Raw genomic sequence first — 16883 nt, forward strand, 5'->3', positions numbered from 1 at the left:
TTCCAACTTCAAAGAAACATTGCCACTGATCACAAACTTTATTAAAGTTAGCTTCAACATTCTCATTCAATGCAGTGATTTCTCTTTGATATACTTTACTTAGATGAATTTGGTTGTTCTACTTTGTGTACTTGATCTATGCAAATTAGTGATATGGACTTTCCCATGGCAGAATTTAACTCTACATACCACCCTAGCAGGCCTAGTTATTGTCAGACAATTAAGTACATGTAATCTCTGAAAGATGGTTGTCAATTTCAATCCATCATACTTTTTAACTATTTCTATTATCAGCTGTTTGGCCCAAGAATAGGCTTAGCTGAGAGCAGGACAGTTTACTCATTACAAGCATATTATTATATTGCTGTGGTCCCAAAAAATTGGGGGAGGGGTGTGTATTTTTTGTTGCTGAAAAACATGTTTTTCAAAAATCTGTGTCAGGCAGGAGGGCAAGGCCAAAATTGTGTTTTTGATGTGACATGGTGTGTTATGGCATGTATAAAGATAAAAAAGGGGAAACCTGGAAATTGTGGAACCTGAAAAGCTTGAAGGATAATGAAAAGAGGAGAAGAGGACAGTAAATGAACAGACAGCTGAGAAAGATGGCAAGATGAAAGATAGAAAGTCTTAATGGAAACAATTCTACAAAGTGCAAAAGATACAATCAGATACAGGAAGGGAAAGAAAATAATGAAACAATGGATAACAGAAGAAATGGTTAAAAGATGGATGAGAGAAGGAAAGTAGAGAGACTGAATACAACAGAATGGATTAAATTATATTAGGAACTAAACAAACAGCTGAGGAGAACAACAGAGGACACAAGAGAAAAATCATGGGAGACTCAGTATGAGAACTTGGACTTGCTTTATCAATTTAATTTATATAAAGATCAGAGAAATTATTGAAACAAGGAAAACAGACAACAAAAGTAGGTTTATTAAAGGCAAGGATGGCACATTATTACAACATGAGGATAAAATCACCATGAGTTGGACAGAATATATTGAAGAGTTGTACGACAAAGACAGAAAGCCTAGGATGCAGGATGGAAACCTAGAAAAGAAGACAGCATTAAAGATGATGAGAAAGGACCTGAAGTACTTGAATCAGAAGCAAGAGGCACAGTCAAAGAATGAAAGCTTAAGGAGGAATTGATGGCATTCCAGCAGTGTTCCTCAAAAATCTTGGAGAGAAGGCTGAAAAAAGAGCTTACAGCACTATATAAAGACATTTATGCAACTGGTGAGAGGCCAGAAGACTTTACAAGGTCAATAATGGTCACCTTACCAAAGAAACCAAATGCAGTAGAATGCAGAGACCACAGAACAACTACCCTAATTATTGCATGCATAAAATATCATGCTAAAAGTGACAACAAGGCATTTGGAATCAGACAAACAACTTATTGGTAAGAATCAGTTTGGTTTAAGGAAGGTTGCCGTACTTGAGAAGCTATACCTGTGGTGAGAATCCTTTGTGAGTGTACTCTAGAACACTGTGAGGAATTCTGAACTTGTTTTGTAGAGTTTGAAAAGGCTTTAGATAGACTAAACATGGTTAAACTATTAGAGATACTGAATATGATTGGAATTGACTGGAGAGTAGGGGACTCATCACCAATCTCTACATGCAGCAAGAAGCAGTAATAAGAGTAGGCAAAATTAATTCAGAACCAGGTCTGATAAGATGTGTAGTCAGGCAGGACTGCTTGTTATCACCCTGACTATCCTCTATATATGCAGAAATGATTATGGTAGAAGCGATGGAAGAAGTTGAAGAAGGAGTAAGCGTTGGAGGACAATTGATAAAGGATGTAAGATTTGCAGATGACCAAGGTATGGTTGCCAGGTCAAAGGATGGATTGCAAAAACTAATGGGCTCCTTAAGGAAAGAACTGCAAGTGATATGACATGAAGATCAATGTGAATAGACCAAAGTCATGAGTGTATGTAGAGACAGAAACAACTGATGATGAACAAGTTGAACAAGCGAGAAAGTTTAGATATCTGGGATCTCTTATTGCAGAAGATGGAAGGTGTGAAGAAGAGGTGAAAACAAGAACTGGAATGGCAATAGATGTATTTAACAAGAAAGAATTACTAATGCAGAAAAGTTACACATATTTTGAAAAAATTGTCAAAACCCTGGTATGGAATGCAGCATTGTATGGATGAGAAACTTGGACTCACTCATTAAGAGAAGCAAGAGGGGAGAATGGACAGAAAGCAACCAGGAGGGAAACCAAGAATTATGCATCTGGATGGCCTGAAAGATGGACAGTGATATGAAGTAATGAAGCACAGAGCAACGTCAAGAGAAGAATGGAGAAGATGGATGCCTAAAACATGCAGTATTGCAAAAAAAACTAATAAATAAATGAACTAGATTCAGTTATAAACAGTTATGAAATTCATATTCTATACCTTTTATGATGGTGTTGAGCAAAAAATGTTAATGGGAAAATTTATGAAATTTTGTACTGTTGCATAAATACTAATGATCTAAAGGAAATACGTTTGTTCACATGTATGTACCACGTGTTTGGCACCATCATTTTGCAGAGGTAAAATGAATGATATTCATTACAGGATCTCCAAATAATCTGATGTGCAACAAGTGTGGTTCATGTTCACTGCTGTGCTATATCCACTCTAGACACAAATGTTGTTCAAAGTAAACATTTTCATCATATAAAAAATATTGGCCACACTAATCTTCAAGTTATATTTTGAATTAATTGTGTCTCATTTTTCGGCCAACAGGGGTATAAGTTCCTGATGATTTTCAACAAGATTAAAAAATAAAAGAACAATGATGCCATCACTGGAACTCAGTTGAAAACAAATAAATCACATATTATCTGGGCTGAAAAGTAAAAGCATTGGTTCCTATTTCAGTGCAATCCTTAGGAATGTTAGACTATGTAGATAAATTGTCCCTATGTTCAGCATATCAGTACTGTAGAGATGCTGCCAGGAATTTATCTCAAAGGGGGAGCTCTCTCCTTGTCACAAACATAATGGGGGGAGTAGAAAAAAGAACAGGGAGGAGGAAATAGGCATAGTTTGATATTTACCGAACACTTCAATATCCATCTATCTTTTTTCCTGCTCCACTGTTAGAGCTCTATTTGAAAGCTCTATTTAAATCAAAATCTTTTAAAGATTTCACCACTAGTTGTCTAAGCATTAATCTTTTGATTGTTTCTGAGCTTAATCTGTAACATACGTGTATGAATACTGTACTGTGCCAAAATCTCCCATTCACTGTCTGCTATGTGAAAGGGCATATAGATAGCTAGCTTAGCCAGCCTCAACAAGTTGGGAAACTGTTCTTTATGGTTATGTAAAATTCTCCACAGATCACATGTATTGTCTTTAGGATATTTCAGCTCCAAATAAGATTTCACTAACATCAGCTCTGCCAAAACGTCACTTTCTTAGTTTTGATTATTATGCTAGATTTCTTATCTGCTCCAATCTTCATAATGTTGTATTAGGGTTTTATGTCCATCAATGCCACAGTGTCCTTTTTAAGACTGAGATATTTTCATCAAATAAATATCTTTCCTTTTTAATTTCATTTTAGATTCTTATTTATTGAATGTATCTAAACCTATAGGGTTATTTAGTTTTGTAGCACAAGATCCTGCCAGGCTAAATTGTTTAAGAAGAGATGAAAATTTAACTATACTTTAAATTGTCTGTATTTTAACTGGGCTTGGTATTCTGCCTTTTCAATATTTGATTTCAAAATAGTGCTGAATGAGAGGTTTTGATATGCATGCTGTTTTTGTCTGTCCAGCATGAACATCAGACTCATATTTAACATCATTTTCAGGTTCAAAACCTATCTACATTAATACTCTCCCAGCTCGAATAATCTGATGCAGTTCATAACTTTAAAAATCTTTGTCATTATTGCTATCATCAGACATTATTTGCTGAATTAAATCATCTTAAGATGAACCACATTCGGAATCAGCCATTTTGGTGTTCTAGATCGCCCATATTTTAAAAATACATTTGTAAAACTTCTTTGATGCAACGTTCAAGATACCACAGAATGCTTGTTCCAGGGTCCAATGCACTGATCAAATTTATTACAACAACCATTGATGTCAAGCCAAAGAACCAAGATGTCCAGATGTCTGAACAGTTGCCTACCTGAAAAGAAATAGTTGTTGCAACAAGCGTTATAACTCTACTGACAGCACGACTTGTGCTGTGACAGACATTTTAATGGTTAACATTTAAATAAAAGTTGTATAATGCTCAGAGTACATTTTTATACAACTGATTTTAAACTAATTTACACGAGTTCTCATCACTGTTTTCCAAGTGCACAAATTCAAACAAATTCTGCATGATTCCCACATTCCTCAGTAGCATCTTCAGTATTATCACCACAAGTTTCAATTGAGTAGTACATGTAGCCATTGTAAATATAAACCCACCTTGTGATATCATAAGCATTCTCTAATAGCAGTCAGCAGCTACAGTGACAATATGGTTTTCATGCAAATATTTTGTGTAAATGCAAAATGTTTTTTATTGTGGTACTGAGGTTATATAAAATGTGTTTCCTACATACTATATATAGTAAATAAAATGCAAATAAACTTTCCCTTTAAAGAACAGAACACAGGTTTTTAAGAATATGACATTTTTATTCTTGTATATGTGTATATTTACACATATATATTGGCTGGTAAGAACAATATGCATAATACTTTCAGATTGATGATTTTTACAGTCTTTTCTCATCCTGTATACCAAGCTGCTAACACTGTCAAAGGGTTTTCCAATGACAGCAGAATCTTTTTTTTCAATCCTCCATCACTGCCATTTGTACACTACAGGTAAACCACTGATTTTCCGGCACCCTTGGTTCCAAAGCCTTGCCAGATTAACAGTTTTGCCTGACCAAGTGAGGTCACGCATCGCCAATATAATGCAGTTTCATCTACATTATACACCTGCTCAAGACTGAGGTGCTCATCAACTACAAGCTTCTGAAATTTGTCAACATACTCGGCAGCATCTTCGTGGTCTGCGGACCGTTCTTCTCCACACACTTTATGCATGGAAATTTCGTAACGCTTCTTGAACCTTTGAAGCCATCCTTCTCTATAGTCACACTCATGTTCTACTTTAAGTTCTTTATGAAACAACTGAGACTGGTCCATTACCATTCTACCAGACAAGTCCACTCCATCACTCCGGCATTGTCGAAACCATTCCATCATCACTCAATCATGCTCAGTACTCTAACCATCTTTCAAAGTTTTTCTTATGTTCATTCGCTTCTCGGAATCACTGTCTGAATAAAATTTCAATATTTTTCCTTCTGCTTCTTTATATCGTAAACAGCTGATGAACCAATAGGGGCCACCCATTTAGTACATATGCAAAAATCTGGCAAAGCTTGACCCCTCCCCCCTCCCTGTACACGTGTAATTTTTATACAACCCCCACCTTCGTACGTAGGCTTGACTACCCTCTCCCCAGAATTCAATAGAACAGCCTATATTTAAACCACGCAGAAACAGTCAAGGATTAATAATATTAATGTGTATCAATAAAACAGATAGTCCACCAACATCGAATGTCTGGCTGCATCAAAGAAATAAGCTGTGTAACTTTAAAACGTTTGTCAAGAGACCGCTAAAATTCAAATGCCGACTGAACCCAGTCGAACAGGTTACATATTAGACAAATTATTATTGAGGTTTCACACACACACACCTGTTTCCTATACGTGCGAACATTATCAGTAGACCCCCCATACGCATGCGTATGCATTTGAGTTAACCTTCCCTTCCATTCGTATGTGCTAAATGGACGGTCCCATACCATATGTGTCACACAGTTTTCGCAAGGAAACACCACGATCCAGTTTTTTCAACAGTTCTACTTTATCTTGTGTCGATATTGACTGGTATTTAGGCTTGACACCACCACTGACACTTGCATCTTTCTTAGAAGCCATAGCTAGGATTAAATGTCGGTAACATAAGCTAAGAATCACACAAAATACAAGTATCACCACCACCAACTGCAGAGTAAACAATCCAAGTGAGTCGCACCCAGTAAACTAATTTAGTGGTGTCAGGAATTTCAAGTGCCCTCTTGTAATTGTGTCTAGACTAAAAGAGGTTCCAGACCATCCTTTGCTGGAAAATCGGTGGTTTACCTGTACATGATTTTGCTATTACACCCCACTGTTGATTACCTTGCACTATGGACAACTGAAGCTATATGGCATGCAGTTAAATATTAATACAGATAAGTTATCAGGACCATCAAATTCATGTATCATATATGCAACCACTTGAAAGGATACCTATAAAAGGAAAACCACTGCTACACTTTCAAAAACACAGTGATACTACTAATACTACTAAAATCAATAATTCTGTCAAAAAATTCAAGTTATCTGGAATATCATTTCTCTTTGTAATTTCCAGCTGGTCTTGAAGGAAAATATGTCTGCATGATCTTAAAAATACTTTACTTAACACTAATTTGAATTTTAATGATTTTCATTACCAAAAAGATATAAAAAAAATTAACTCATAATAAAGAAAGACTCTTGAGAGAAAATTGTGGACATCACGAGACAAACTGTCTTGTCATTTTAGAAATCAACAAACCTAACAGTTCTTGTGTCAACTTTCCCTCTTCTTTAAACTGGTGCCACTCTTTTTCAGCTTGGGGGTGTTTTCGCAGAATGAACATTTCAGCGGTGATGAGAGACTTCATGGCCTTGATCAACCATTGTGGTTCAAGCACAATCCATTCCTTCAGTTCTTTTGTTCTAGAATTAATAATAGCAGAATATACTACAGAATAATAATTCCATCTTAAATTCTCTGCATTTCTGAAGAAATCGTGCCGTTTTCTCCTTAATGATATAACTCAATATCATGAAGCCAATTAACTAGTAAAAGGTTATATTCACATCAAATATCTTCAAAGCAACTTATTTTTATAATTTCCTTATAATTTCAAAGTTTTTTTAAATATAATTCCCTTATAATTTCAAAGTATATTAAATGTGATCAATTTAGTATCAATTAAAGTATAGCAGTGTAGCTTCCTTGCCAGTCACATTGTTAAGATACAATATTTGTCATTAAATCTGCACAACATATTTTGCCTGTTGTACTATTCAAGGCATCAAAAACAAATTACAATTGTTTACTCAATGTCTGTTTCTATCACAGGTTTAGAACTGATTGAAATCTACACAGTTTAACTTACATACAATAAATAAACTATCTATCTTATTATGATGTAGGCAGTCTTGTATCATAGCAAATACTTCCTGGAACAATAAAAACATGCTCCCCCCCACACACACACACCAAACAATTAAAATTTAGGTTAATTCAGTGAATGGCCTGCAGAAAGCTATAAATAGTGAGAAATCTAATTTTCTTATTGTTCACATCTGAAATAATTATACCTCTAGTGCATGTTGCCTTTGACAATGCTGCATCTTTGACAGAAGATGTGAGTTTCATTCAATTAACAATCCTAAAACATTCATTAGGATTGATTCTTTTTTTTTACTCATTAACTCCTGGAAATTTTTGTCTTTTTCACCTGAAATATGAGTAGGTAACACATTTTGGGGGTTGCTTCTAAATACATCCCCAAAAATCTGCTTCCAAGTGATTTCCACTTGGCCTGGTGCCTAGTTGTGCTAGAAATGTTTTTCATATTTTTCACTGGCTATTTTTCTCATGCATGTGCAGAAGGGTAAAAGTTTTTTTCTTTCTTTGCTTATTGGACTCACCATTTTCATGTCTTGGCCACTTTTTACTTGAAATCCCCAAATTAGCTTACTTTTTGCAAAGGTTCACCTGTCTGTGTGCAGTTCAGACCAGTCTATCTTAGAACTGAGGCCAAAAAGTCTAAAATCCAGACTCAAAATCCGATTCTGACAATGGGCGAATTTTTGGTGTAAAAAAAATCAGGTCTCAAAAATTATGTTTTTCCCTCTGTATTTTGTAATGCGAGTAGAAAGTCCAGATTATTTGGTATCTGTGTAGAGCTACTTCTGTTTACTTTTCTGTAACACCACCCATTATGGTGTATCTTAAATGCCCTTGACGCTTCAGAGCTTGAAACTAGGGTACTATCTCCTGATGCACAAACATGGCACCAGGGTTTAATGAGTTAAGCCAGTAACTATTGTACCATTGATGGTTGTAAATAAACACCAGAAAGAAAAACATTTACATTTCCTTTTTTCTCTGCAAAGTTGCTGCATACAAAGCTAACTCCATGCAGTAGCTCAACAAGTATAAATCATACCTTCATCTTTGCACTGCACACCAGCAATTAAGCAATTTGTATTAATTTATATGTGCACATTGAAACCAAATGGAACGTTTCGATTCTGCAAACGTCAATGTCATGTACTTTTCACACTGGGTGTCACTGCTATAGATAAGTGTTCCTTTGAAACACTGTCACCTGTGGTGAGGTGTTCGTTGGTAACAATATATGAAATAATCAAACTGGGACACACAATGTCACCCATCACAACAAACAGAACAATATTAGCTCAAAATCTGTATGCTGTTCATTTTAGAAACTAATTACTTCATTCTTTGGTACAATATCAACTGCACTGTCACCACAATAACTTAATTTGTGAAGCCTTGGATATTCTTCTAAAGTCCTAAATTAACAAAAACGTTTTCACCCAAATAGCAGAGTGAGCAGCACTTCAGTGATGTTAATCTGAGCATATTCTTCTCAAAAAGTAATACCATGTTAATTTGACAAGCCCGTGTAATTTGTTTTTGCAGTAATTACACTCTTTCATCTTTGATCAATTCTTAAACATTAACAGATATCATTGAAATCAATAAAACAGTGGACTATACATATATCTGCTTAAACTACAATTGCTTTACCTGTCTACATGTATAGTATGTGTGCTGAATACTGATTTATCACAAAATAAACATGGTTTTCTCTGTTAATAATATTGATTCAAGCTTGTTTGTTCATAATCCATAAAAGGTATGCCAATACGGCAGATCAGTCAAAAGGTTGTTTTTGCTTTATCTTATGAATGCCAATGCCATATCTGATGCACTGTAAAACACGTACTTTTGATCTGTTTCATTCACAAACTTTGTATCAAACTGATCAATCATTCCATCTACATAAATTTTTATTTTATTTTATCTGTCCTGCCTCATTTTTAACATTGATTTACTAACTAAATTCTCAATCCATTACATTGTAATAATACACAATCTTTTCAAGTCCCATAAAAATATGTTTAATGACTGCTATGGGTGTGATAAGACTGCTAAAGGTACAAGTGTAACAAAATTTTCTACACTTAGTCTACTAGTCTCGGCTCTCATGACAACCATTTTAATACCAGTACCATCTCTCCTTTCAAAAACTAGTTCTAAATTCATTTATTCTATTTGAACTTTTATCTGGTATTCAAACACTGTACGAGTCTCGGGTTCAGCCAGTGTGGGTACATGAGAAAGCTTTACAGTAGCTTCTTATGGGTCGGTGGTTCTTTCCGGGGTTTTCCCAGGTTCTTCCTCCACCATTTATACTGGCTGCCATGTAGAGCCTATCTTGTGCTGAAAAATGGCATTAAACCCAACAACAACAACAACAAAAACTGTATTATCAAAATCACTTACTAAAATCTCTATCTCCATTATCAAAGTTCTCTTCTTTTCTCCTCCTGTAGAAGTATGTGAGAAAATTCATTCCCAACATTTTTTTTCCATTTATAGTGTGTATTAACTATATTTGCAAGTTCTCCTCTTGACCCAACTTGAATGATTTTCATACAGATTTTTGTCCTTGAGGTTTTTGAAACTTTTCATACCGGTTTCAATTGATTTTCCAGAAATCAGGATTTGTCATTAATGGAAGATATATTACTTTGCTTGTTTTAGCACACACTATTCAAGTGTAATAAGTTACTATATGCTTGCTTAGTAATTTACTTTTTAACCATTTTGCCACAGTTGCACAAGTTTGTTGTCAGTGTTCTAATGTTAGATTCGCATCTGGCTTAAACAAAGTTTGCATAATGCGTTACATAGAATCATCTTTCCTTCTGTAAATTAATTTACTGACCATGGATTTGTACACCTTTGGCACCAGTACAACTTTTCCTGCATCGTGATTATTTACAGAAATTTATAGATTTTTTTCCTTTTGTCTACCTTTTTTTTAAATATAGTTTTTGTACCAACAATTAAAAGTGTATACTTTCTGCCACTTTGTGGTGACCACAAATGCCTACTAAGCATAGAAACAAATTCCTTTTTGGTGCCTTATAAGTTTCTCTTAGGGTGCCTACAAATTTCTTTCCAGGATGTCTACAAATGAAAAAAGATTTCCATCTGTGTGATGACACAAGTAGGTAAGATGGTTGGATGGTGTCATGACATAAGTATGAAAGTCGTGATGACACAGATATGTTGTTCCAAAGGATAAATGCCAATCATGATGAAGAACATACCTCCTTAAACTTTGAACTGAAGTTGCATGGCTTGGCATTCTTCTAACAGAAATGAGTGCATATCCTGCGACATACAAATTCTCAACTTAAACAATAAACAGGCAAACAACTAATAATTAGTCATGACTCCTGATTTTTTGTTGTTGTTGTTGTTGGGTTTAACACCGTTTTTCAGCACATGGTAGGCTATGTATGGCGGCCAGTATTAATGGTGGAGGAAGAACCCGGGAAAACCCCAGGAAGAGCCACCGGCCCACAAGAAACCACTGGCAAGCTTTCTCACATACCCACATTGGCCAAATCCTAGACTCAAACCCACGCAGACAGAGGTGAGATGGCAGTGACCCGTAACGGAGAGCGCTTTAGACCACTCAGCCACTCGGGGCCCCCATGACTCCTGAAGATTAAATTAACTTGTAAACGGTAAATATTGTTTGTAGCGATTCTTCACCTCTTGTATTAGTATCAGTTTTGTTATGGAAAACATATCAATGCATCATTATATCGATTAATCATTGCATGCCAACAGGCAAGTATTGCACAATAAAAATAGTTTACACCCTCCCAACTGATGTATTTACTGGTTAGGAAGGAAGCTGATAAAATCAAAGTATAAAAAATACTGTCCTTATCCTTATGTTGAGAGTGATCACTACTGTAAGCTGGTACAATGTTGCAACACTTGCTATACCATTATTGTTGGGCCTAACAAAAAAACATAAATGCCTTTGTGCCACACCTGCCAACCCCGATGAGTCTGTTTCAGTAAGGCAGCTGATTTTTTCCGAAAGATTGACCAGTTTTCAGTAAGGTGTAACAAAATATCAATAACTGCTATTGTAAAGCTGGAAAACATAATTAAAAGTTTGACACAGCATAGGGATAACAGGCCAAATTTAACATTTCAACTCAAGTTAATAAATATGGTATTTTTTAGAAGGTCAAAGCATCAGAAATAACAAATTAGCAAATAAGTATATTTCTTTCCATGGTTTTTGCTCATAGCAAGTGCAAACAACTTATTTTATTGCCTGCAAAAAAAAAAGAATTCTCCAAAAAGTGAGCGTTTTTTGTATAGTGTATATACTGAAAACAAATCCAGCAATGGAAAGTTTTTTGGGGTTAATTAATGAAGCAGTCATTACAGAATGTAACCAAACTGTTCGAGGCTTAATTTACAAATATATGTGGTACAGAAAAGGAAATTTTGGGGAAATGTGCCTCGGCCAATCCAGAATTTGCAGCTTTAATTATTCAGAATTTGCAGTTATGAGTGTATGTCCAATCCAAAAGCCTTATTATGTGTAAGGCTTGTTTCTATTCATGTGAAAGTGAAATCCAAAAGAGATTGGTAACATCTGCCTCCTTACTTTTCAAAAGAAATATATAATGAGGTAACAAGACAATACAGGTATTTATTCTTTTTAAATGCCTACAGGTATTAGAATTTGTTTCAACTAATTCATCTAAAAGTATTGTTTTTATGGCTGAAAGTTTACATAAAGTATTTATTTTTCTCTAATATTTCCTGTGAAAAGTTCAATACAGTACTGTATATGCTTGTTATTTTTATTTATTTATTTTGCATTTGCTTTATTGCATAGTTGGAGATGCTGGCATTTTTTGTCATAACAATATTAACATATTTTTTAAACTGTGTAAAATAACAATAAAATCAGATAAATGAAGATGATTTTGCAGGGTGTATGGATGCTACAACAGCCTGAGCTATGAGTAACCATAAAAACTTCAAAAGTTTGTTTTAAATTATTACAGGATGTGGGGGAGGTCTTATTCTTCAAACAGAAAACAATCACATCTCATTTGTGAAGAGACAAGTATAAATTTGTATTAATCTTTTTCACTACTACATTAATTTCATATCCAAAGGTATCAAGCAGGTTTTATACTATTTTGCAGCAGTAATAATAAAAACAAACTGCTGGTTACAGACCAGAAGTCTGATGTTTTATCAATAAAGTACGGCAAAATCTCTGACAATATGAAATCACCTTATCGGTAATATAAATGAACACAAGGAGTGCAACAGTGACCATAACCCTCCACTTGATACGACTTTTCTCACGTGTCTTTTATCACTTCAGAATCGCAAGAAGACTTAAAAACTACACATACACATTCAAAAGACAGTGACGTACCAACGCAACTCTTGGACGACCATGTCATGAATCCAATCTGGCAAATTAACCTTTATTTTCACTATTATGGTCACAAACCTTTTCTATTAGAATCCACCAGATGGAAGTATTATCAGGAATATAGCTTCCACATCTAAACTTAAGGGACTGGAAAACTGAGAGAAGCCACTAAAAGCAGCAATGCACAAGTAGGCCGGGGGAAAAAGAGTGATTCTGTACAAGCCAACCCCAACTGACAAGCAGTTTTGAGTCTTGAGAGCGACCTGAAACATTTATCTGGTTATGGCAACATGCCAGACAACTGAAATTCGAAATGCTCAATTTCATGATACAATTAGCTGTATCTATGTAAATGGAACTGTTAATTGCAATTTAGAACTATGTGTTGATTTATTTTATGATAGAGGTGCATCCTACAATTGGTCTTGTACAATACTATTGTGTTTACTTAATTAAATTGTTATATTCTACATACAGGGGCTCATGTTCTTCTATTCTATATCTCTGCTCAGATCTCCGTTTATTCCATCCATTAATTTCATATTTTGATATTTGCTCGATCTGGGCTTTAACACTATGGTTGATATTCCTCTAGACACTGATGTCCACAACCCAAAGAGAGTAAGCCATACCACACCCTGCATGAACCCTTAAAGTGGAAACATTTAATGGATAATTTTGATGACAGGTTAGAAATTTTACTTATTCCTACTGTTATTGCTCTAGGTCTTAAAATACATAACAGAACGAAGTGAAACCAACAATCTAAGAAAAATCCACAAATTATTCATTTCTGTTCTGTGTCTTTTATAAATACGTTCCAGGTCGATAATTCACTAAAAAAAATCTGCTTTGTCCTTTGAATAAATTCCTCAATCAGATTAATGTTTGGAGAATGGTAATAGGAGGTAATGCTGAGCATCCTATATCTACCATTATAATCATCTGGGATATTGCTAATACTCGTAGGTCAGAACAAAACCATATCATTTCACCCAATCAGTTTTTGACAGTTATTAGTCATTGCTCCACCAATAAGTCTTCCAAAGAGGCAGAAATTGTATACGTACACCTTTCTAGTGCAAGGTAAATGTTATTAACTTTCATTTTATATTACTGAATTTACATTATGAAACAGGAATTTGAATCTAGATCCATTCCATTTATAATATTGCAAACTCTTAAACAGCATTTAAATTTATATTCATACCTTTTATTTATTGTAAACTCTTAAACCACCAATTTAACTTCAGATCTGGTCTAGTTTATTCAATTTTACTAATTCAATAATTTATTATTTCTTCTTAGGTTTATGCTTATTTTCTTGGTTTAAAGAAAGTACCCAAGGCAGACAGTGAAACCATCAGACATGCCTTATGTCACAAAGATATGGGGATGAATGGATGAAACAAATTGTTGCAATTGGAATGGATGGTGTGTCAGTGATGTTGGGCGAAAAATCTGGAATGGTGCAGAACATACCAGCAAGCCTTATTTATACATAGTTCAAAGTTTAGCTCATAGGTTAGATATGTTTATGATAACAATGAGAAGATTTTAATAGAACAGTAATTATAGTCTGGTAGTAAATACCCTTATTCTATTTTTCAAATAATTTGTTATTAAATTGTCTTAAATGTTTGTGTAGTACAATTATTAATATTAAAGGTTAACATTTTTTTGTTTCTCAAGGTCAGAGTTCTCAGTGTTAATGAAGCAGATGAAACTGTTGGTGTGCTGGCTAATGAATAAGATGATCTTTACTGAAATGTCAACTTGATGGCGCAGGAATTCAAAGCAATCAGCCCACCTAATGATTGTGATGATGCTGATGATGATTATGATGGTGATACCATGCACATGATTTGTCAGCATTACAAAACAAATCATAAGAACTGTTGATGAATTTAATGTAAACTGTAATAAAATAACAACCTTGTGTGTTTTTTTAATTGTACAGGTTAAACATTTTTGTCACTAAGTATAACTGTAAATGAAAAGGACCGTCTATCAGTCAGAAGGACCACCAGTTTTCAAAAGCAGGAAATCTTGCGGGCTTCATACTAAAAAAAAGTTAGTGTTGAACCCTGTTTACATGATGTATATATTCTTCACTATCATCTCATCATACCCATCTGATTTAATGTCTCTTTCTCTTAGGAAATGTACAGTGGGCATTAATCTAGTCTTACCCGAAGTAGAGGATGTTGCCAATATCATTCTGAAATGTCAGAAACAGATCCAGTTCCTCCTTTGACTCAATTTTAACATCCCTTTCTTGGTTCATCTTTTCTAGAAAATGGTATGGAATCACCTATACGGGAAAACAAAACATAGTTTAATGAGATACTTTCTGGATAACATTAGATAAGGTGTAATTTAAACTGATTATATAGAAAAAGTGTGATGTATGGATTACTCTGTATTTTAATAAGGATTTTTTTACATAATTTTATTTTAAAAATTTTGATCATGAACATTCCATTAGTGCATTTTTGGTGTTTATGTTGACTTGTGCAATATTCTGTTAATGTTTCTATTTTCACTTGTCTTTTCATTGCCCACTGCACTGACCTAAAAAATACATACTGGATATTACTCTTTCTATAACCAATGTGAATTAGTACTAATATCATGGTCATGAAAAAGTTTTACTTAAAAGCAGTCCCAATGTATATGATGATTTACAACTTTAATCTACTTTAATGAATGCAAAAGAACAGTCACACTGATGTCTAAAACAAAAAGAATCTGTTGGGTATATTTGTTATCAATCACATATGGTCTTATTTTCCTCAATATCTTGCATTAAAAGTTGAAAATGTTTAATTTTATCCATGTATGCATCCCATATTTTATGAAATTTTTCTTTGTCTCACTTTATGTAAGCCATATATTTTCAATTTTGAATCAATACATTATCTTCTTCCCAAAAACTTCCAGAAACCATTACTTTTCTTGCATATGTGGTTTATGTTTGCATTTCTTTCCTTTTCTTGTTTCTCTATTATGTTTTTAACCCTTTACCTCATGCAAGCGTCTTTGGACACCCCTACTCCATTCGCATGGAAGCGCCTTTTGACGCCTGCTGTAAACATCAGCCATTTTGAGCTAGTTTTCGTAGCGCTACCTTCGGGGAAAACCCCCCCAATTAGATACTACATTCATTTCTGCGAATGACAATTACGTCAGATCACGTGGTCGCTATTCATGCACTGGTCGATATCTGCTATAAAAGTAACTGGGTCGTATTCTCCACTCTCCAAAATGGTAGCTGTGGATTTCATTCAGTACGTACGAAGTTTTCACGATTAGAATAACAACCACGAAAGATTCAATAAATTAGGTAAAGTCTCTGATATTGATGTAGGCAGCAATTAGTTTTTATAAATTATCAAATGCAGATGACTTAGTGATGTAGACACACACGAAAACCTTGTAAATTTAGAGTATTGGAAATGGCAGCTACGGTTGGTCACGCGGCCTCACTGACATGACGATGAACGAGTTCTCTCTCGATTTTGAAGCACTTTAAAAAATTCTTCCACGAAAAATAATTACACAGCTATAACAATCGGACTTTACTCTTAAATTTTTCCACATATAGTAGATGTGTACCAAAAACATAAAATGGTTAAAATTACTGTTAAACGTAACAACACTACATTGCTTAGCAATTCACAGGCAGACCTATGCGTATGCGGTCGGCTAGGTAACAGGTGTTCTATTTATAGCATGCTGCACTTTGTCACTATGCTCTATGAGGTAAAGGGTTAACATGATATATACTACTGACAAATTCAATACATATTTTTGAGTTTCATTACAGAATGCAGTGCTCCTCAAAAAAGACTGAATTTAAATGTGTGTGTGTGTGTATGGTTTGGATTTTTTACGTAGCTTTAACAATTTTTCCGTCATATCGCTACGATGTCCCACCCTGTCACATTATCCTGACACCAGGCTGACCAGTCCTAACACTAACCTCTTAATTCTGAGTGCCAAGTGAGGCAGCTGTTAGTACCATTTTTGTAAGTCTTTGGTATGACTCAGCCAGGGATCGAACCCATGACCTCCCGTATCCAAGGCGGATGCTCTAACCACTAGGCCACTGGAGCAGTTGAATTTAAATGAAAGTTTTAAATGAAAATATGAATATTTAGCTTTATAAAACCAAACTAATAACACTAATTTAAA

At 34.7% G+C, this 16883-nt stretch overlaps 1 protein-coding gene across 1 annotated transcript in view; it reads right to left on the reverse strand.

Annotated features, from left to right (window-relative positions):
• The window catches only part of LOC149791385 (uncharacterized), a 190794-nt gene that overhangs the window by 3392 nt on the left and 170519 nt on the right, over positions 1-16883 (reverse strand). The window contains exons 11-12 of the mRNA XM_089971345.1: positions 14879-15000; positions 6659-6822 (exon numbers count right to left, since the gene is read on the reverse strand). Of these exons, the coding sequence (XP_089827471.1) occupies positions 6659-6822; positions 14879-15000 (286 nt within the window). The remainder of the gene's footprint in view (positions 1-6658; positions 6823-14878; positions 15001-16883) is intronic.

This window comes from Sinohyriopsis cumingii, chromosome 9 (assembly GCF_028554795.1).
Source record: "Sinohyriopsis cumingii isolate HCF-2022 chromosome 9, ASM2855479v2, whole genome shotgun sequence".
NCBI lineage: Eukaryota > Metazoa > Mollusca > Bivalvia > Unionida > Unionidae > Sinohyriopsis > Sinohyriopsis cumingii.